Raw genomic sequence first — 23,469 nt, forward strand, 5'->3', positions numbered from 1 at the left:
ACAGCTGAGATTTACTGAGAGGGGGTAATGGTATGGCCCACATGCTGCTTCGGAGCCCTGGGAGACTGGGCCTGTGTGATTTGCATATGTTCCCTGTACCAATTCTTGGAGGAAGGATGCTGTTGACTCAACTCAAGCAGGGAGAAATCACTTAGGCAGAAAATCCCAGGCCTTGGGAAGAGAAGTCATGGGCCCCCTGGGCCCTTAGCTAAAGTCAAAGGTCCAAGGTAATGTATTGGCAAATATCCTGTCTGCTCTGACTGACTTACCACTTCCCCGCGCTTTTAGGCAGAAATATTGTCAATGCTATTGATTAGTCGATTTGATAATCCACTGGGCTCCCTGATGTGTTAAATTTCCTACTTTGGGGTGGCTGTAAGTGTGGGCAGGGCATAGACCTCTGTTGGGAGAACTCTAGGTGGTCTTTGCTGGGCTCCACTTCTATTGCGGACCACTGCAGCATGACAGCTCCAATTATTCCTTTGGCTGTCACACTTAACCCTTTTCGGAATGATGTTTTCCTGGCTAGCCATTGTTTACAGCTTTAGTTTAGATTTGGAGAAGTGCTGGGACTCTGGGTGTGCTGGCGTGCATAGACTTTATTAATTTACCTTTCCTCCGTGAGCTCTCGCCCTCCCTCCTCTGGAGCCTGCACTTGCTGGCAGAAATTACATTTCCTTTCTCCTTGGCTGTTCCTAGACTTTAAACATGCTCAGCCATGTCCGCCCCTTTAGAAGTATATGGCCCTTTATGAAAGGTATATAATTCATGATGTGTAAAGATCAGAGAAGTCTGGCCTTAGGCCACCGTGATGTTTCCTATAAGGAGCTCAGTGGAGACACATAAGTTCTGGTGCCCATTAGCAGGTAGGGTAGGAATACAGAAGCACCAAGATCGGTTGGGGGTGGGGAGTGTTCGTCCTAAATATTTGTTTAGTAGGGTAGGGTGTAAGGATGAGTGCATATTCTAAGGAGCATGTATGGGGGTCATTTCTCTCCGTCCACTGTGTGGAATCTGAGATGAGACTCCCATCATCAGGCTGGGTGGCAAGTGACTTTGCCAGCTGAGTCATCTCACTGGCCCAGCTCACCTTTCTTCTCACCAGTACCCACTTTCAAGGATCCCCCAACCAAGACACCCGTACATTGGAGTCCCCACCGCCGTTTATCAAGTTCACTGTACTGGCCCTCAGTACAAACGATCCAGGATGGCCACTTTAATCCCCTTCGAAAAGTAACAACAACAACAATAAGCCTCCAGGCAGAACACGTCAGGTCTAATTCAGATTTCTTAAAACTGAAAGCAAATCATAAATACCTGAGAAATCAGGTTCATAATGGAAACTCCAAGAAGCCCTTTAACCTGGGCAGGATCCTATAACACAATTATATACAATTTCACACTTGGCTAGAGCTGTTATTTGAGAAAAATAACCATTTTTTTTTCTGCTTACACTAAATGAACCACAAGATCCATGCATCCAACTGCAGAGAAACGCAGGCTGGCTGCCCAGCATACATCTCATCAGCTAGCTCCAAGGCAGGGCCACCGAAGGATCAAAAGAGTTAATAACTGGATCCTGCCCACAGCAACCACACAATTAGGGGCAAGATTAACAGAGATGAAAAATGCATTGTGAAAATGTAGTGATGGACTGAGAAAACAAGTCAAGTGCTCTGTTGCACAGTCCTAATGATCAACTCTATTACACCAATGATAGAAGAAAAAGGGATTGCGGTGGCGGGGACAGGGCACATCTTTTCTAATCTGCATTGTCATCCCAACTAAGGCCCACACCATTTGTATTAACCCCTGCCGACAGAGTCACATGACGGACATAATTTCTTATAATTTACCAGCTATGGATCTAACCTTTCCTCATCAAATATTCATAAAGGCAGGATTCTCAATGATTTTCTGTCTCTCTTCATATTTACAGCGTGTTGTCTTCTTCCTTTTTACAGTAATTTGGACACAATTGAAGTCAAATGGAATTAGAGTTAAACGCCTTTAGCAACAAAGGTGCTGAAAAGAGAAGACTTGGGGGAGGGGTCATGAACTGCAAGGGTGAGTCCTGTAGCCCCAAGCCCCTCCGCATCCTAGAGGAGGCCACTTAGGGCAGGGCAAGACAAGAGTCAACAGAGAGCTGACACTAGCCTGTTGAGAGGCCAGCTAAGAATGTGCCCACTTTGCTGTGTAGGCTGCTCCAGGCAGAGCCTGGACTGAGAGCCCCAGGCCTTGCCCTGTCCTCAGGGTGCAAGGGAACCTTAGGCCTCTATGGCCAGACCCTTTTGAGCATGTATGCCCGGGGGGCCCAAGAGAAGCATGCCAGGGGCTTCACAGAGGACAAGGAGAAGCCGTTGGTGCAGTTAACTCAGAAAAGAGACACAGCTATTCCTGAGAGCATTTTGGTAGAAAAAAAAAACCATCTGTTTCCACTTGCCAGCTTTGTTTTGACAAGTTTTCTTAACAGGCGTGAAGAGGGGAGAGAGAAGTCGTACACAGCCTTCAGGATTAGAAGCTGGTCCTGCCTACCCTGTTTACCATTTCCCCGGGCTGAGCCCCAGTCTCATCAACAGAAGTTTAGAGACACAAAATGGACTTTCAAAATAACTCTCCCCCCAGCCCTCCAAGGAGCTGTCTTTATTAGAGCCAACAAAGAATGCTGTGGATAAATCTCCCTCCTGATGCAAAAGACTCAATTCACCTAGGTGACCTGTCCAGACCAGGAGCTTAGTTCTCACTGGGTTCCCAGAATTGAGTCTGAGAGTGAGGAACTGTGGACCTGGAACAACGGCCGAGCATCCCCAGCTGAGGAGAGCTGGTTCCTCAGAGCTGTCTGCATCTTCCTCTGGTCCCAGCTACGCAAGCATAATGCACAAATATATTCCCTTTATTAAAGCATGAGAGCAGATAAGAGCAGAGTCCTCTTTGACCACAACTCACCCCACTCATGCCCTTGCTTTCCTAGATGTCACTCCCTGCATCTGTAGATGTGCATGCGTGGTCCCACTGGCAAATAAGTGGCTAGCTTGCTGGTAACATCAGTGTCCAGGTTGTTTTTTGTGTTTTGTTTGTTTTGTTGTTGTTGTTTTAATTAGTAATCATCTTGTGTTTGGAAATCTTTCTCTGGCAGAGCAGATCAATACCTCCCCCCAGCCCCCAGCCTCCCCAACTCCCGGCCTATTTTACTGTTGCTAAGGAATCCATTCTATGGGTATCCTGCAATTAATACTGTTCTCTTAGCAGCGGGCACCAGTTTCAAGTCATATTTTGCAGACTATTAGTTTCTGTTTGGAGCTAAGACCATTTGGTAAGACTATCTAACTGACAAGCTGACTGGTGCAGATGTAGTTTCAAAGATGTTTTACCAACCTCATAGTTCAGACTAGTTGTTCCCAGTGAGAATACTAGAGGCTGAGCTCAGAGCCTTGCTGGGTGAGCATACTAGGTGAACACTTGACTGCTGAACTATGGTCATGAGAAACTTTGCATCTTAGTACCCACAAATAAATAGACATTCCAGACTCAGCAGTGAATTAAGTATCCTTATCTTGACGGTGAACATTGGGGCTACCAGAAGTACCCTGGTCGTTATAGAGTTTCTCGTTACATGAGCTGGTTATGCACATTGCATTGTGTACCCTGAACTGCAGTTGTCACTTGAAATGCCTTAACCATGGAGTGCTCTTCTACATGTAGCTGAGCACTCACGTGCCTTATGTGCCAGCACCCACATTCCAGAGAGGTGCTGCTGGTTGTAGGGAGAGTGGCTTGCGGATCACGATGTGTACACATGGCCGACACAACCATACCTCCGCCTCTTGCTGGAAGTCCGGAGAGTTAAATTCCATGCCCAGCTTTTTGTTTGAGGTCTTGGGTATCATCCCTTAGCTAGAAATCTCAGATATGATTGGAGCTATCCTCCTCCGACCCCCACGCCTCCGACTTAGCTCAGGAAACAAAGCACACACATGACCAGATCCTGGGAACTTACAGAAGTAGAGAGTTCAAACTCCCAACCCAAGTGCGTTCAAATCACAAATTCTGGAATGCCTTTAAAGACAGTTCATGCCAGTTTCTTTTAGCTTTAGGAGCCATCTCCAGGCTGGCTAACAGTAAAATAGAGAGCGCTTTTGCTTTCATGAAGGCCAGAGGCTATCAGTGGTACAGCACGGAAGGGAAACAACCAGAGTATGGTAAGCTCTAGTCAACTAGTCAGTGTCCAACAAAAAGTTAATGGAGGAAAAATAGAGATAAATTAGACTTCACCAAAAACAGTACACTTTGATGAATCAGAGATCCACATCAAAAAAGTTAATCTTGATTGTTAGCTTCAGGGAATCTGGGCTTGACTCTGAGCCTCTTAGGGGATTTCCAGAAAGGGTTAACTGAGGAGAGAGGGCTTCTGGGGAGACCCAAACCCAGGGAAAGCAAAACTGAAAATAACATAAGCATATTATCTGAAGTAACAAAGACAGGGAACTGACTGAAAACATTCCACCTGCTCTCCGCTGCGACAGTCACATCTGTCTGTCTGTATCCATCTATCTATCTATCTATCTATCTATCATGCACATTTACTTGTTATATATAGAATTGTATATTGCATTTTATAATGCCATATAGTTATTATATAATATATAGACATAAATTTTACATCCTGACCAGTTTTCCCCTCCCTCCCTGTCCTCCCAATCCCTCCATCTACACCCCTCTCTTCCCCTAACCCCCACCTACTCATCCTCCATTTCTCTTCAGAAAAGTGCAGGCCTCCCGTGGATATCACCCAGCCATGACATATCAAGTTGCAGTAAGACTAGGCACCCCTTCTCCTTATAGGGCTAGACAAGGTAATCCAGTAGGAGAAAAGAGTCCCAGAGACAGACAACAGTCAGAGGCAGCCCCTGCTCCCACTTTTCGTAGTTCCATACAAAGACCAAACTATATGACTGTTACATATACACAGAGGGCCTCGGTCAGTCTCATGCAGGGTCCCTTTTTGTCGGTTCAGTCTCTGAGCCCCTATGAGTCCAGGTTAGTTGATTCTCTGGGTTTTCTTGCAATGTCCTTGACGCCTCTGGTACCTACAATCCTTATTCCCTCCCCCTTCTTCCACAGGACTCCCCAAGCTCCAATTAGTGTTTGGCTATAGTCACAGTTCTTAAGAGCCAGCAACCACAGACACTGTTCGCACATGTGTAGACTAAGGGAGAAGGAGCTTCCTGTAATGCCCATAGTTGGTCATTCAAGAAACAGCAGTTAGTGCATCTTAGAGGTAGCTAGCTACCATGGGAAACAGTCTGGAGGGACACTGTTTTGTCTCCCTCCACTCTCTTTATGTCATTAGATTTAGAACTTGAGAGGAACTAAATAACACTGGAAGGTAGTGATTCACAGGATGCTCTCTGGGGTGGGTATGTACTAGAGAAGCTCTGGTGGCTTAGGCAAGTTACATACCCACTCAGTGTTCCCATCTGTAAGGTGCAGTGCTAACCACATCAGTGTCAGTAGGAGCCACTGGCATGGCCACCTGGCACAGAGTAGATGCTCAGAAGATGGAGACGGGGAAGGCCAGCAGGATCCTGGTCTCTGACTCTGTCACATCCAGTCTGTTAACATCACTGTAAGCCAAGGGACCCACAGATGAGATTAGCTCCTAAGGACAGAGGTTCTATTAAATTTGAAGTCAGGAAGAGCAAGCATGGCTGTCAGAAATTACCTCACTGAAAAATGAGAAGTCCCTCCTTTCCAGGGAGGGCTTCTTCAGATCCATTCAGTGGAGTGTTCCCGGTTCTCACTCTCTACCCACAATGGAGAAATAACTCACAGGCCCACTGCCCAGAGGCCTCGCTCCTGGAAACAAACTTTACAAATCATTTTAAAAGAGTTAGTGACCACAGTTCCCAGGCACGTCCAGGAGAGCATCTTAGAACCAGTTAAATCCTATGCAGGGCGAATCTGCTGCCCTTCCAAATGAATCTCTCCCAGCAGGCCCAGGTACAACTGTCCAGAACTTTCTCTTCTTCCCCACCCTGGGGAGAGCTCACAGCTCTCCCTAACCCAGGAGACAATGCATTCTGTCTTATCTCTATACAGCCATTGCATTTTAAAATACCATTTTTTTTTTATCCACACAGTTGGAAAAAAGAAAGTGAATTAATAGTAGTGTTTGTAGCATCACTTGAAGGCCAGAGCAAAAGCCATTTTGGAAGGACTACCTTTCTGGCTTCTCTTCATTCATGCTTCACAGGCAGGCCACTCGCTGGTGGCATGTCCAAAGCCTAGCCTTGGAACTTACTGCCAGGCACCCCTGGGCACGAGGCATGTCTGAGGCAGTCGGCTCACAGAAAAACGATTGAAATGAGTGAGGCAGCAGAGGATGCATAATAGGCTGCGGTAAAGCAGGCTGAGCAAACTCCCAGGTGTTCTCAGCTGCAGAATGTTCTTCCAAAAAGTATAAATTGCAACTTAGCAGTCTGCAGAGAAGCTTGGCTCCCCAACAGGCCAGGCTCGGGGCAGGAGGTCACAACGGCTAATCAGGCCTTACTGCGCTGGCCTGACTCACCGCCTAGCCCTGGCCATTCCCAGCTGCCAGTCTCCTGCCCTGCTTGGAAAGAAGCAGAGCCTCTCTGCTAATCGCCCCGTTTTCCGAAGCTGGAAGGTGGCTTGTAATGGCCTCCTGTTCCCAGACTCCTCTCTAATGACACACTGCTCCAGCAGATGTCATTCTTTGATTCCTTATGACCTTCTAGATTTGGGCAAATGAGAAGGTGCCTGGGCTCCACAGTGAGGACCTCTGGGTGTCTGTGCAGGGAGTCTGTCATCCACCTCACCCTCTCGTCACTACCAGACACCATGGCAAGGACATAGCCTTGCTCATTTGTCGTGTGGGGGAAAGCCTTCTTCCTGGAGCCAGGGGCTATGAGCTGAGGTAGTCAGCCCTTCAGTATTTACCAGATGTGACTCGCCTGCTGTCTCGGCTTGACAGATGAGACAATGCTACTTAAGTGCCCTCCTCAGGGTCATCTCACAAGCAAGCAAATGCTGGTCCTGGGAGAATGAGGTCACCCCTGAACAGTGAAGGAACTATAGGTTCTTCAAGCTGTGAAGAACCTACCCTAGCCCTACCATTAGCCAGGGAACATGACTAGAAGAAAACCTAGTGCCTCAAATCCCTTGCCTTTCCCTCCCAGAGACCAAATCAGAGAACAGGCCATCCGCCCAGCTAGCGTTTGGTTTGAGGGCCCTAGTACTCCCCTAAGGCCCATCTCTCTGGCAGTGTCCTTTCTTCCCAAGGTTCCAGAGGACTCAGTTTATAAATAGTGACCCCAGACGCACATAAAAACCTCAGTAGGGGATCTTAAAATTCATTCTGCTCTCTTTGTAAAAGTACCTTGCAAGCCAAGTCATTTTCAAACCAGCCCCGTTCTGGCTCTGAAGCTGGCTCTGGCATCGAAGGCTGGGCCTCGTCATCAGCCTGAATCCACAACACAGAAAAGCAAAGCAACAACACCTCAAACTGATGTGAGCAGAGCTCTGGGGTGGGAACTCAGGATCACAGGAGGCTTTGGCCTGTCCCTTCTGTCCTAGTGCAAAGGGGACAGACAATTCATGAACAGTGTAGACACAGGAAAGCTCAGAGTCCGGCCTCCCTCTCAGCTCCAGAGGAGGTGGTGGGAGCCATGGGACTCGAGGAAGATCCTCTGCGAGTTTTACCAGCTCTATGTGAGGGTCATGCATAGACGCTTCCTCTCCTGGAGGTTTCTGCAAAGCACTGGGATGAAGGCCTCATTGCCCTCCCGTGTGAGATCCTCCAGCAGCTCAGCCCTCACTTAGGTAAAACCCAGTTTTCACAGTGGCTCCTGAGACCCTGGGCTTCACCAGCCCCGTCTTCAGACCCCTCCTCACACTCCTGCAGCCACCATGACCTAACTTATTCTCTTCCCCAAGAAAGCACCCTTCAACGCTGCCCCGCTGATGCCTCCCTCATCTTCCCTTCTGGCCTTTTCTTCATACACTCACCTAATAGCCTCAGAGTGCTTGTCTCTACAAACGCTCTGTCTTCCTATTTATTGGCTCACAGACCATAGCAGAAAAGCCCTGATTCCCCCTCCTGCCCTCACTCCTCCTCTACTTTAGAATCTAAATTTCAGTGCGAAAGAAAGGGACACTGCAGCCACTTTCCGGCCTCCCTTGTAGGTTGGCCTTCCTGGAACGATGAAGAGGAGCGAGCATATTCCACTCTCTTCCCTTTCTCCTTCCTGCCCGGGACTCCGGCATGGAGGCTGGAACACTGGGCCTCACAGGCACTCGTCTGTGGGTGGCAGAGCAGAGCGTTGAAGTAACAGCAGGGTCCTGTCAATCTGTGGGCTGTCTTCCTGGGACCCACCCCACCCTGGACTTCTTGGGCGATGAGCTTTCATCTTCTTTAACCATAGTAACTCCTGGACCCTCTTTCGAGCAGCCAGTGCAGGGGCCACAAAACTGGGACCCTTATCTACTTTACTGCTTGTTCTAGTTTGCTTTCTGTGAACATTCTGACCCCAAAACCAACTTTGGAGAAAAGGAGGTCCATTTTGGTTTACACTTTCCTGGCACACCTCATCTTAGAGAGAACTCAGGGTGGGACTTGTTGCAGAGGTCATAGAAGAACACTGAGTTCATTCCTCCTATGCTCTGGGCTTCTCTTCTTCAGAAGGGCTACACCGACAACCACAAAGGTCCCTGCAAAGGAGTCATTCTCCCCAACCTGCAATCATTGACAGCTTAGAGCCCCTTGACTCTGGCTAGTGGTCCAGCGGAGACTCCAGGGCGCATATATTACCTCTGAGAAAAGTAGAGCCTGTGTGCAAATATAGCTCTCAAATCACAATGCCAGTGGCTGGTGGTACTTCCAATTACACCACAAGAGGATGCTGGAATCAAAAGGGAACCAAGCTCCAGTCTGTGTGACATATTGGCCTTGTGATCTGGAGCGAGGAGGGCAAGAGGACAGGCTAGCAGCACTCATGGTGGAGACGGGAGTTCTCCCTGGAAGGAACAGCATACTAATCCCATGCGTTTATATTCTTGGCCTGCTGAAGGAAGAACAAATAAGCCAGTGTGTATGGAGCCAAAAGCTTACACAGAACAATTGAAAGAGTGAAAACCAGAGAATTGGAGACAAGTTAACAGGGAATGGAGAAGGGTCTTCTGGACTATAGTAGGAATGTTGGCTTTGTAGCCCAGGCTGGCCTCAAACTCTTACTCCTCTTCCCCTTCTCCTGCCAGGGCCCAGGATCACAGGGACTCACCACCATGCCCAGGAGGATTTTGGCTTTTATTACCTGCTTAGTCCATGCAACGTGTAAATCCACATCAGAAGTTTGGTATGCCCGTAGTGAGCAGGCACCACTCTCTTGTACCCTCCCCATCTTCTCTAGAGTCTGAGTGTAACCTGTAGCTCAGCACTTAGTGCTGGGTGATCCAGAGCTTCCTTCTGCAAGCACTGTGCAATGTTGAGATATTCTTGGGCCCCAAGCTCCAAATAGGGTTAAAATGGACATGGGTGGGTGCCTCTCAGCCACCAAACCGCAGTGAAGCAGGCTACTCCGAAGTCTTTCTGAAGGCAGCAGTGTTGTGGAGACAGACAGACAGACAGACAAGGCAGGTGAGCAGATGAGGGAGACACCAACTCAGATTTTTCTTCACAGCTTACAACTCCGGGGCTCATCCCTAAGTCAGAGCAGCCGGACTTCCACTTACTAAGCCACCGTCCTTTCCTTGGCTTATCTTTCCAGAGCATGAGTGGATTATGCTCCAGTGTCTGTCTGTCTGTCTGTCTGTCCGTCTTTGACTTTACAGGCAGCCTTTGTAAAAACTAGACACTGTGTAAATCAGATTTTTTTTCTCTGACATCTGCTTCTTGCCCAGGGTATGTAATTTCTAGGTTTGGAAAATCAATGGCATTGACTCTCTGGCTTTTATTTTTATAACTATGTTTATTACCCATGTGACAGCTACTATCTGATTCTGACTAAATGGAATTTTTCCAAAGATTTGGAAAATACTAAGATTTCCCAAGATTTTCAAATCCTAAGGTTTATAGGAAGAAATGGTTGTTTTTTTTGTTTTGTTTTGTTTAATGTTATGAGTACATCTAAAAACCACACTGACTTGAATTTCTGGTCCTAAGTTATTCTAGAATATCCCTTGCAACCTTGACTTAGGTTTCAAGCACCAGGGAAGTCATGAAATTGGAAAGGGTTATCTTTTGTCGATCACAGCCCTTTGTGGGGTGCTGTGCTGACAGAAGACAGTAGAGAGACCGTATTTTATGGCTGAAAGCAGGGCTTGATCGGACCCAATGGGGATTTTGTTCCAGTAATTGTATCCAATTGGACCTTCTGCCACGGCGCAGGTCCGGCATTAATAACACTCATTAAGTCATATGCTGTGTGCTTTCCTCCCAATGGCTGACTCGCTGGCAGAATATATTTTCTTCCAAAGTGTTTGTTTTCATTGTTGCCCTTTAAAAATAATGAGTTCATTCTATTCCCTTGCAAGGAAATCTATTCTAGCCTGCTTTGAAATTGTATATCTTTTGTCGAGTGCATTTCTGCAGTGTGTCCATAGCTTTGTGTGCTGGGGAACCCAACCCGGCCCCTCTTAAAGCTTCCAACCAAGTTGCCTCAGACTTGATCCGTAGAACCGCCAACCCATTTGACCTTTATATTGTTACCCTTGGGCAGGTAGAAGTCATGCAGGTTTCAGGTGACCCTATCATGTGACCAGAGATCAAAGGTCAGCAGCTCCTAAATGTTCGCTGTCAAGGTAGCCCATTCATCACCATCATTATGCAACTGACAAGCCGACAAATGAACCTGGGATAAAATTATTCTCAACCTTCGGCCTCCCGGATTTACACTGGAGAGGTCGGCCAAGCGGTCTCACGTATTAAGTGGTTCCATGAGCCTGCCAGCATCCCTGAAGTAGAGGGAAGGACCTCAGGAGACCTGTTGGGTGCTCTGAACCCTGGAAGGTCACCAGTTGTCTGCTTACCAAGCCCAGTTGCAGATCTACAAAAGCTACCCTGTCTCTGGTTTCCTCTGCAATGAGATGAATTCAGTGTTCTGTGAACACAAAGACATCCTATTTCTCCCCACCCCCAATACATCCCTGTCTTGGGATCTTTGTGGTCCTTTAGGGCAGGTTTACATGGTGCAGTGTTTGTCCCGAATAGCCTGTTCCTAGAAATCACTCATAAAAATCAAGATTCCGGGGACTCTCTTCTAGAGAGTCTGACTTGGGGCTTATGTCCTTAGGGAACTCCTTTTAGTAAGGCTTCCAAGAGATTCTTTCATTGTCTGCATTTTTGAATAGTACAAAGAGCATAAGATTTGGAGTCAGACAATTCTGGCTTTGAATGCAGATTCTATCATATGTTTGGTTATAGACTCTTGGATTGATTCGTTAATCTTCTAGGCTTCAGTTCCTTCTAGAGGATAAGAAACTTGAATAGAAAGTGGGCAAGGTATCTTTACATGGTGTGTATTAGTACTGGCAGCCCTTTATTTTTCAGTAGAGTTTTTTCTGTTCCTTTGGTCTAAAAGTTGTCACTGAAGGAACAGTGGCATGGTCTAGATTAACTCTATACTTCTCCCATGGCAACAGTACCCCAGCAAACCTCTGAGAGCCATTTTCATAGCAGCGGGAGTAGGATGCTATGAGGTCCATGTAGTGTAATCACCTAGACTGGGGGTGGGACAGAGCCCTGTCCAAGGCAGTTCTGCATTAGCCATAGGAGGGTATGACACTCCTCTAGACCCCTGCAAAGAGAGTAGAGATTCCTTTGGGCCATATCATGTCACTAGGAAATGTCACTGCCTTAAAATGACAGGAAGTTCTTGTATCCCCATCTCTCTACCTTCTGATCTGGCCACTCTGTATGAGCACCTTTCTCTCTCTGATAGAACCTCTGCCCCAGCTCCATCAGCCAGGAAAACCACAAGCCCTTAGCAAAGAAAGTCTCTTCTTAGAATCCCAAAGTTGAAACGCTCATTGCTGCTCATTCTCTGATAAACAGTGTATAGTAAGAAAGGTACATCTTGGCTCATGGTTTCAGATGTGTCTGCCTATGCTTGGCTAGCCCAGTTCCCTCAGGCCTGCCATGAGGCAGACATCATGACGACAGGAACATAATGTGACAGATTGCTTACCTCATGATGAACAGGAAGCTTCCTTCAGCCATTGACAGAACAGTTCCGCAGCACTCCCTGTACTCCATCCACACAGACAGCACTGTCTGTGCCAAGCAATGACTACTTGGCATTCGAAGCATCATCTTGGTATTCAAAAGGGGTTTGGGTATTCAAAAGTGGTTCTGGTATGACAAAGTATTTTTGCTATTCAAAAGTGTTTTGGGTATATTTAGTGTTTGGAGCCCTTTTAAAAGCATCCATACAACCTTGTTTATTAGATTCCTCCTTTGTGAAGTTCAAACATATAACTAGGATTTAAGTCCAGGTTTAAGTGGCTTTGTTTCAAAAGAAATGACTGCTAAAAAGGTATGCTGAACTGGAAGAAAGAAAGATGGCCAGTGGGCCAAGGCTGGGGCTCATCCTTCACACACGTGTTGACTTTACAGATCTGAAAACACTAATGTGACAACCTAGAGGGGGATGGTGAAAAGCTATGTCCCTTGCTGAAATTCAGTTAGGAGCCACTTCTGTGTTAGATTAAACAAGTGATGCAAGACTCTCATGCTAATGTATAAGATCACCTTTACAAAGCATAATGTATAAGACACCTTTACTAAGCAGACCATCATGGTGACTACATAGGGTAGCTCACCATGTGTAGCATTGTCTATAATGTTATAATAGCAGTAACAGAAATCTACAAAGAGGGTTTGGAGTGCCAAGGCTAAGTGTGTGTTTGGGTATATGTGGGTATACATATCATATTCATACGTGTACATATACATATGCATAAGTATACATATATATGTATATATACATGAGAGAGAGCAAGACTCAGTAACTCAGGCTAGCTTTAAACTCATTATCCTCTCACTTTTTCTTCTTCATGCTAGACATGCCAGTACCTGTAGAAGTTAGCTCATGGTTCTTCCTCCCAGCCCCGTGCTCCCAGAAATAAGACTCAGACTCACAATATCCTTACAGATACCTTGGCCATATAGCTAGGCTTTTCTCTAACTAGATCATAACTTACTATAGCCCATTTACTCTAACCTACATTCTGCCACATAACCGGTTACCTGTGCTCAGGTGCCATGTGTCTGTCTCGTCACACCTTCCCTGGCAAATCCCCTGTGCTTAGCTCTATCCTAGAATTCTTTCTGCCTCCTGGATGTCCCACCTTCTATTCTACCCTTTCCTAGAGGCCATAGGTTTTTTTAGTTAGTTGGCAGGTGATGCATCTGTACAGTACACAAAATACTCTCTGTACAGGCACCATGCCAGCCTAAGACTGAGATCACAACATCCCTGCTTGCACACATGCTCACCACCGAAATAAACCGAAGCAAGGCACAGCAAGGCCATGGAAACAGTACAATGAAACGGCCCGACGTCAGATTTTAAATAGTGGTTTTAAGGTGGACAACATGAAAAGTCCCTTACGCATGCATGTGCAGGGACCGTGCAGCCATGCTGAAGGGAAACACTGCATCACTCTGTGGAAGATGTGCAGATTCTCCTTGCCCAGAGACGCTGAGTCAGACAGGTATCTTCATAGCCATGCTGATCTCCGACTCCTTGGAAGCCTCAGACCTTTGAGGAAGCTATGGCTGCTTCAGTCACTGTTTCCTGATTTCTTCATGCTGCTCCAGAAACCTGGGCTTTGTGGGTTAGTGGGACTCTCCCCAGTGCTTCTTCCCTGAGGACCCATAAGCCTTGAGGCTGGTGTGTATCATGAGAGAATGTATTTGGAAATGGCTGGGATCCTAGAGTGGTCTCCCTGATAACTTTAGCCAGAGTGACCATCACCTCCTTATTGTAGGTGAAAATGCCAGAGGTGTTGGGGGGGGGTGGAATCCCAACTAGAAAAATGCACTTCATTAGTTGTTAGAGATTTTCTGGTAAAGTTACTAGTTTAAACTTGTCTTGCTCTTAGAAGCATCAATTACGTATTTTTAAAATTTCCAAGTGCTAAAGAGCCTTCCTGGATATCAGCATCAACAGCTGTGTTTTAAAACTAGGATTGTGTGCCTTGTAGGACGTGGGTGTGTTGGCATGATTGCATCTGTGTGTACTTTCCATACTGTGGAGGGCCTCATATGCATGACTTGATCTCATCTCCACGGAACCCAGCAAGCAGAGCGGGGTGGGGACCATGCACTTCATGTAACAGCCCAGAAACCTGGGAATTTGAGATATGTTCTCAAGGTCACCCTGAGGCTATAATGAGACAGGGCATACTGCACTTGAAGGATAAGCAAGTATTTCTGTAGATAACACCAATAAGAACTTCAAAGTCTTGAGGATGAAAAGAAAGAAAAGTGAGGTTGTTCAGTCATTTGTTATAGCAAGATTCCTAGAAATAAGAAAAAAAAATGTTCACCCCTCTCACTCCCAATACACATACACACACACACACACACACACACACACACACACACAGAGAGAGAGAGAGAGAGAGAGAGAGAGAGAGAGAGAGAGAGAGAGAGAGAGAGAGAGGAGAGAGAGAGAGAGTGTTTGAAATCTCCTGTAGATCATCCATTTTGATCAAAATGGAAGTCCTTGATAAAGATAGGATATAATACAAAGGGCAGCCAGCTCAGGGTCTGGGCCCACCCAGCTTCTGCCTTCCTCTGGTTAACCTAGGATTAGGCAGACCTCATAGAAACAGGAATCTAGACACCAGCCCTACCATCTCTCCCAGCTCTGCATGGGTGCTGCGGGCGGGGCCACAGCACCGGGTACTGCATTTGAGACACCAGACTGTAGTTCTTTCCTCTGTGTTTGCCTTTCTTCTTTCCCAGTAAAGAACTCTTGTTTAGGGGTTCATTTTTCTTCTCTTCTTGGCTTGTGCCTGATAGTACTTCTCCATGAAGTTGGTGTGCCTCTAGCTTGTCCATCTTCATGAGTCTATTAGCAATACCACTTTGTCCTGAGCCTTTACCATTGTCTGGAGAGCGTCGGAAATGTTACCTGCCCTCCTCCATTTGTTGCAAAATTTAGGGACAAGGAAGGTGACCATATGTGTTTTCTTAAAATCAATGGCCAGCACATTACTGTAAAACCTATCGATTAAAAACACAAAGTATAATGTTGGTCATTTAGTCTGTGAAGTGACACGATAAGGGAAGAAATCTATCCTCTGGCTTTTACATTAACCTTTATTGACTGCTTGCATACCCATAATTAACACACACTTTAGCTAAAGTGGTTAATTTTAGCATGGTGGCCAATGTTCACTAATGTAGCTGCCATCTTGATCGCCCAGCTGTGAGTGAAGCCCTGGGGGAAATCAGTGAGTTATACCTCAGGGTGGGGGCTGCTGGACCTCTGGACCAGCCAGCATCCTGCTCTCTTACTAGGCCATTGAGGGAGAACCATCCTGAACAGCAAAGAACCCTGAGAGTGGTCCATCAAGTCATTTAAGTGGAAGCCGGGGGAATGTGAGAAAGAGGGATGAAGGGCTTGTAGATTTGAGCTGTGTGGGGGGAGGCTATTTGTTTGTTTGTGGTTTTTTAAATTCCCTTGAAGTATTTCAAGAGAGGGGCAGGATTTTCTAAGTAGATCCATGTTTACTAACTCTAAAGATGGAGTTTTCCCCTTAAGATATGAGAATGGATTTGGAAGCTGTGGCCTCCATTGCTGGGCAGCTACAGACAGTAAAAGATGAGAAGAACCCTAAGTTGAGTAGGATCTTTTAAATGGTCTGGAAAGATCATTTGGCTCTGGCCATGAAAGCTGTCTTATTTCCTAGCAAAAACTCTTAAGTTCCTAAGATAGTTCGAGTGCAGGGTGCACAGTATCAGCAGCAATGTGGATACATGGTCTTGTAAGATGTGAGCGGTGGCTGAGGTGGGAAGAGTGTCTGGCATCATCAGATTCTTTGGGTTGCAAGTAACAAAAACCCTACGTCAGACAATAAAGTCTTGAGAACCTGCAGTGTTCAGAGACCTAGCTCCTGTGAGCCTTCTCCACCAGACAATATGGCTTGGAACCCTGCCTCTGGTGGCAGGGAAGCAAAATGACCACGGAAGGTCAAGGCTGCACAGAGCAGAAGAGAAAGTATTTTCCCTCAGTCCCTGTGTCAGACCCTCAGGATGATTCTGGTTTTGTCCAGATTGAGTTACCTGCCTCTCCTAGCCATCCCCTAACAGGGAGAGAAGGTGCTAATCACATCACCATTCTTGGCATCTCTAAAACACGTCTTAAGGCACTCACAGCTCCTCCCTTGTGCAAGAGACTGTGAGATAAAAGGGTATACATGCTAAGAAACAATGGGATCCGAGTCTACTTGAAGCAGCCACCACTCAGGAGACCTGAAGCCGCACCCTTCCTAATGTGGGCCAGTAGCTGCTAGTCCTTCCGAGTCTGTGCCCTACAGCCAGCCACTGGAAACTTGCAGCAGCTTGACTGGGTGGTAAGCCACAGGCTGTTTGATTCAAGTCACAAAGAACTATGCCCAGACTGCTGAACTTCCCCTAGAGAACTTGTCCAGAGGCCCCCCACTGAGGGATTTTGGAAGGAGAAGAGAGCCACAGTGTGACACGCAGGACTCTGACGGCATCTCTTGTCCCTCACTGGCACTTGTGGTAGCAGTAATGCTAGTGGGGATATTTAATAGTTATCAGCTATGCACTGGGTGGTCTTCCAAACACTGTCTCTGTTCATTCATTTAATCACCACAGACTAAAGTCAGAGTGTTATTATTATGCGCGTGCACACACACACACACACACACAGATACAAAAGACAACAACCTATAGGGAATATTTCCCCAGATTTCTCAGGCATGTCTGATATAATGGTTAGTAATAATAATAATAACAACAATAATAACAATAACAATTTTTCTGGGCATATATGCCTAGGATAAAGTTAATTTAAAGATAGGCACAGAAAAAGATGAGCACTGGTAACTCATAAAACAGAAGCATTTTACCAGTAGCTGCAGTAGAGATCAGATGAATTTGAATTGTCCTCAAAATACCTTCTGCTGCAGTCTCCCTGAGGGTAGTGCTGTGAGGTCTCTACAGTGCAGAGCCGGGCTGAGGTAGGTCTGCTGCAGTCTCCCTGAGGGTAGTGCTGTGAGGTCTCTACAGTGCAGAGCCAGGCTGAGGTGGGTCTGCTGCAGTCTCCCTGAGGGTAGTGCTGTGAGGTCTCTACAGTGCAGAGCCGGGCTGAGGTGGGTGACACCCACAGGATGCTTTGGTACAGCCTCAGGCCACTGTTGACCTTCTGATATTATGTCAGAAGGATTGTCCACCCTCTGTGACTCCACATTGTGACAGTGCAGACCAGGTGGTTCATGCAGTGTACTTGCATGGTTACGAGGGACACGGGTAACTCACATCCTGGGTGGGACACAGGATCCCATCACACTGTTCAGAATCATGCACAACTTAAAACTTACAAATGATTTCTAGAATTCTCCATTGGTTGAGTGTGGGTAACTGAAAACCAGTGCATAGATAGCAGGAATCCTGGACCACTACTGTTATTCTTATTTCTGTCATCACCACTAGACAGACAGAAACCCACAGGTCTGTAAGATAAAGAACTGCCCATACGATGTGTCCCCTAGAAGCAGTGTCTCCAGAGGACACACCGTGACCCTCTGGAGTATAGTAGGGAGGCTATCATCTCCCTACTGCCTTGCCTAGGGACACTGTGACCCCAGCAGACAGGAGTGATGTGATCAAGAGCCACAGTAATTGCTGAAAGGGAGCAAGCCCCCAGATCATGCTCAACCCTTCCACACTGTGCTATAACCCTGAACTAGGCTGTAGCTGGGGGTGGGCAGATGCCTTCCGCTCAAACACAAAACCATGCTTAGCCCTCTTGCTGGCCACTGAAAGAAGAATCTTACAGCAATCTTAAAATCTCAGAGAAACTCAACAACGGTTCTTATCCCAACCCATATGAAGTCAGTGGCTATGTATGTATGTATGTATGTATATGTATGTATGTATATGTATGTATGTGTATATAGATAAACACACACACACACACACACACACACACACACAGCTCCAAGCCTGCCAGGGTCTGTTTGAAACCAGGTGGGTCCCTCACCAGCCACCCTTGGCGAGAACAGTGGCAACAAGCTGGGAAGCAGCTTGCCCAGAAGCACAGCCAGTAAGTGGCCTTGGGATGCTAGCACAGGCCAGTGTGCACACAGCTCCGCCATGGCTCTGAATATTTCTAATACTTTTTCAAAGCGAGGAGGCAAAACCATTTGACAGCTGAGAAAGCATCTCTATTGACTTTTTACAAACCTTATGATATTCTAGGTGGATCGACACTTATCACAGGCCTTTAATCTGCCAAGCAGGATAATATGTGCACGGATAATTTATCCACTGTGAGATTGAAATGCTCAATTTGGAATAACTTTCCCTGCCCAGTAAATTGAGCATTGCTCTGCGATTCTGAGGCCAAGAGAAAGCACAATTTAAAAAGCTTCGCTGGGTACCTTTGTAATTAGTCGCAGCTTCCCTTGAATATTAACTCCCCCCTCATCTTTCTCAAGTGATTTAGAGACTGTCACAGGAGCTGCAGAGACCCACCCTGAGAAGGGTAACAGCAAGCGACATAGTCTCCAGTACCCATTGTGAAGTAGGCTGCAGAGCATGCCCTCTGCCCCTCCACACCATGTGTGCTTATCAGCGCAAACAGTTGAATATTTATGCTAAGAGGATTGTCAGAATCTGCTCTGTTGCTTTAATTCTTGTTTTAAATAAATAATGAGAACGTTTAAACACATTACTCTTCTTGGGGCCCCCGAGGTCAGCTAATCTTATTATTTATGAAGTGGTGTGCTACATAATAGTACTTAGTGCATGTTAACAGACGCTATTATCAGGGTCTGATGCAGAGAGCAGAAGATATATTGGAATGTTACGTGTAATGTACGACGGATTGAGTGCATAGGATGCCGGTATAGCAATTAACCACATGCGAAAATAGGTGTAAAGCTGAAGTATGCTTTCCCCTGAGAATCTCCTCACCATTAATAATCCCCTAGAGAAGACGTGTCTTTCCATAAGGGTCTTACCCAGTCCTATGACTTGGGAGTGGGCGTGGCCACTCTTGAGCTGACAGCGAGAGGGAGGCCAGGGATGGGGCACCAGCACAGCTGTTGGAAACACAGGTTTGGTGCATGCGCTCTGCCTGTAAGAAATCATTCATTACTTAGTAACCTATGTCTTTTTTTTTCTGTGACCCTCGTTTTTCAGATAACTAGAGCTGAAGTCAGAGCATTTCACAATTTTAGATGCGCTCAACTCTCCAAAAGGGTAGCAGGCACCCAAGAGATGTGAGGGTGTTACCCCAACTTTTTCCTACCAGGCTATAATTTAGCTGCATATGATAATTAATTTCTGTACTATTGATGAGTAATCCATTTAATAAAAACCGTGATTTAAGTGTTTTCCTTGGGGACTAACTCTTGCTAGCCTCTTAATTTAATTTTGTGGAATTTCTCCACCTATTCATCAGTGGAAATGATTATTAACCTCTATTTGCATATATCCTTATAAACCTCTCTCTCCTTGGAGCGCCTTTCCTCTGAGCCCAGCAAGCTGGGACACTTGTAAATCTCCAGGATCTCCAAAGTCAATCCTGGGCTGTAATATTGTTTAATCTATTCTTGGACGTTTTAATGCAGTAAATTCAATTTAATCTTTCCCAGTAATCTAGTAATACATCGAAATCCCACAAACATTTAAATCTGATAATGGCTTAATCACACACTTTAAATAACTGTTGAGATAATGAAAAAATAATTCACCATTTTAAAGGCAGAGTAACTCAATTTCCCTGGTGATTGGCTTTCCTGAAGCCACTGGAGATAATACAAATCTGGGAATTGGAAAAACTTGAAGCTCCAGCACTGAGAAAGTCAGTTTTTCCTCAGAAGTGTGTTCTTCTGCTTCGCAGCCGTGCTCCCACCTCGTGTTCACCTTCACAGTTACTGTTGCGCACTTGCCAGTGCCGCTCCGCACATTTCCCAGAAGTCTGGAGCTTCCAGAACTTTCTCCCAGTGGATTAACTGCCTGCTCCTCTTCTCCTAGGTGCCAGTCCCGAGTAGTCCGGACTTTACCAGCGCAGCAGAAACCAGACTGCCGGCCATATTGGGAGAAGGATGACCCCTCCATGCCTCTGCCCTTCGACCTCACAGACGTGGTTTCCGAGCTCAGAGGCCAGTTTCTGGAAGCAAGATCCTAGAGGAAGCACATGTCTTAGGAGGAGAAGGAAAAGATATCCTTGACTTTCCTCCCCAAACCTTGAACAAGGGTAGTGTAGGCTCCTCTCAGCCCAGAGGTTATAGGACCTGGGTTCCAATTCAAAACAGCTAGAGAACAATGCCCACAGATACTGAAGTTTTGAAAAGTTACTGATTTGGTGTTAAATTAGAGCACCCCTCCCTCCCCCCAAATATTCTTCACTCAATTTTTTTTTCCCTTGGGAGCCCCTTTGTACCCAAGATAGCAACAGGGATGAGCCAGGCCTGTGACAAGCCTCACCTGCTTTCTTCTTTGGCTAGCCACCTCAGAGACCAGAAGTAGACCTAGCCAGCTCAGAGACCAGAAGTAGACCTAGCAATGGGAGAACAGAATTAGAGACATCCATCCCAGCTTCTCACCGTAGCTTCTAGTGGTTAGACCACCCAAGAAGGCAGCCAGTGGCTCGCTATGGCTGCACAGACATAAATTCAGCTCCGGTGTAGTTAAACTCCATTCTTCAGTTGCCTTGGCACATGCTGCTGACTGCTGAATTTAGAGAGCACAAACGGATGTTTTCATATTTCACACTTATGAGCTGGCATTCATTCTTCCAGTTTTGTGTAGTGACTAAAAACATGGAGGAAAGCAATAAAAACCAATCACTACAGTCATCTCTTCCCTTCCTCCCACAAGAGGGAAGGGGCCGTGAGCCCTGTGCACCGCACACAGGAAGAGGAAGGAGCTCCGAAGAAACAGCCACACCCTGTCTTTATGGGGCTTTCCCGATCTAATGACAGAGGCCAGCCCTGGGAACACTTATTCTGTGGACTTAGTGTTTCTCCTAGAATCCCCCACTCATAAGTACTGATGACAGGTGGCATGGGGGCTTGAAGGACCCAATTCCCAACCCAGTGATGCCAGAGCATCAGAGAGACCATGGGGAGATGTTAAGCCTGCACTCTGATCTCAAAGTGCCAGGATTAAGACCCACCCCACCACTCACTCTGTGACCTTTGCATGTCCTTGGGTCTCAGTTTGCTTATCTGTATAGTGGGAGGTGCCAAAAATACCAACTCCTAACACGAAGCTGACATGATCTGACCAGGCTGCAGACCTAGAGGAATTTCTAGCATGCTGACAAATACCCAATTCGTTCCAGTGTTGTTATGTGAGCTGACCTGGAGGAAGCCATCTTCCTCCCCCCAGTCTACAGTCCTTTGCCATCTGTGTCTTGTGGCCCACATCTTTCTCTGGTGACCTGAGGCCTTTTGGTGACTGAAATGTTGACAACAGTTAGCCCCTGAGTCTCTCGTAGTATCCGAGGCCTTCTGCATTTGGAAGGACACAACACAGTAGTGTCTTTTGCTGCAGCCGGGATTCCACTTAAGGAGCCTTCCTGCCTAGAGTTACCACAGAAGCTACAATCCACAAACACCTAGGATCTCCTGGTACAGGGACCCAAGGCGCTCAGACCTCCATTCGCTCTCTTTTGTCTCTGAGCCAGGACTCCCTCATCAGTAGAGAGGTGAGGTGCACTCTCACAGGGTAAAATGGAGGGTATAGGTGACTTCATATGGCACAGGTTGGCCCATCACCTCCAGCCCCAGCCATCTGGCTCTGTGGTTTATTAGGCCCCGTGATATTTCTTTGTTCTTTTTCATTGGGTGCCAAAATTAAAAATTGGGAGATTCCACATAAAATAAAAAGTGTCTGCATTCTCTTTAGAAGCCAGCATACCCGTGAGCTCCCGGGTCTCCATAATCGCATGGCAGTGGCTTGGCAGTGTCTGTGACGTCTGTGCTCTGCTGTGACCCTGCTGCTCCCTGTCACCATCTTGTAAACCTGCTCCCCAGCAGTGCTTCCTAACCCTGCTTGCTCACATCCTGTAGTAGAAAGCAGTAGCGTCGAGTGCCCAGTCCGTGTTCCTCCTGTTGAACTGTGTTCATGGTCTGCTTGTACTGCTGTGCTGTGTGCATCCCTTCATACACAATAATGAATTAAAAGATGAGAAGCCAAAGAGTGTCCGTGCTTTTCTCCCAACACACCAGCCAGTATGGGGCTGGCCTTGCTGGGTGGGTGAAGGTAGGTCTCCAATCCTCCAGTTGCACCTACCCGCATTCTTACCGGCCATTCATGGCTGACGGGTTACAGATCACTTGAGAAAAGTGCTCTGAAAGTGACTGGAGGATAGAGGGTGGCTTTTGGCCTTCTCTCCAGACTCCAGCAGTGTATCTTCCTTTCTCCAGGACTCTAGGGAGTCCTAGGTTAGATACTACTGCCAATCTGTCTGCCAGGGTACAGAGTGGCCACTTCCTGCCATGGGGAGATGGTCAAGAAACCCAAACTGTGACAAGATCCTTGTCCTTGGAACAGAAGCAACTAGGTAGGCATGGAGGGGGACTTGTGACCAGTAACAGAAGATAACTGGTAGATCCTCCGGAGGTGGGAGGGAAGACCTTTCCAGAAGAAGGGACAGCAGTCACAAAGACACTAATGCTGGGTGGCTTCAAAAGAGGAGAGGGGTATTGTGGCCCAGGCAGAGAAAGCCAGGAGAGTCCTACCATCCCTGCTAGAGCAGAGACAGCGAAAGCCACGTTCCCTGGGCAACAACGTGGAGGATTTCCCACAGGGCAGGTAGGGGCCACTTGATGGGATAGTTTATGCTTTCAGCCATCGCTGTGACTAACACCTGGATCCTAAGGGTCATGGGGAGGAACCAGAACAGACTTAGTTCCAGGGAGAATCTTAGCAGCCAGACATTCCATGTAGTGAGAAGGATGCAAGCAGCTACCTCCAGGGCGCAGAGTCCCTGCCAAGCAGCACCGACAACTGCCCATCCATTCCTGTTCTGACCAGCAGCCTCCTGCCTGACAGAGTTCTCTAGACATAAAGAAGTGGGGTCACGGCATGGCTTGTGACACAATTTTAGTAATAAGCTTCTAAATCCATCACTAAGTGAATGGAGGGGTGCCAGAAGAGAGATTGCATGAGCCCTGCCTAATGCCGGGGCGAGGGCTTTGTGTGTGTTTCCAGGGAAGGTATTTTCCAGTGCAACTTTTTTT

The 23,469-nt window shown here is 46.8% G+C and overlaps 1 protein-coding gene and 1 long non-coding RNA gene across 4 annotated transcripts in view; both read left to right on the top strand.

Annotated features, from left to right (window-relative positions):
- Window positions 1-22,424, top strand: part of Fto (FTO alpha-ketoglutarate dependent dioxygenase) — a 356,383-nt gene extending 333,959 nt beyond the window's left edge. For 2 of the 3 annotated variants that reach the window (XM_031340849.1, XM_031340847.1), the window contains one exon: window positions 20,255-20,408. In XM_031340849.1, coding sequence (XP_031196709.1) covers window positions 20,255-20,408 — 154 coding nt within the window. Of the gene's footprint in view, window positions 1-20,254 lie in introns of all 3 variants that reach the window. The other variant, XM_031340848.1, reaches the window with a different exon arrangement.
- Window positions 1,962-2,917, top strand: LOC116069852. The gene is made up of 2 exons (XR_004110162.1): window positions 1,962-2,067; window positions 2,474-2,917. It is a non-coding gene; the product is annotated as an uncharacterized LOC116069852 (long non-coding RNA).
- Window positions 22,425-23,469: the final 1,045 nt, after the last annotated feature.

This window comes from Mastomys coucha, unplaced genomic scaffold, assembly GCF_008632895.1.
Source record: "Mastomys coucha isolate ucsf_1 unplaced genomic scaffold, UCSF_Mcou_1 pScaffold22, whole genome shotgun sequence".
Classification (NCBI taxonomy): domain Eukaryota; kingdom Metazoa; phylum Chordata; class Mammalia; order Rodentia; family Muridae; genus Mastomys; species Mastomys coucha.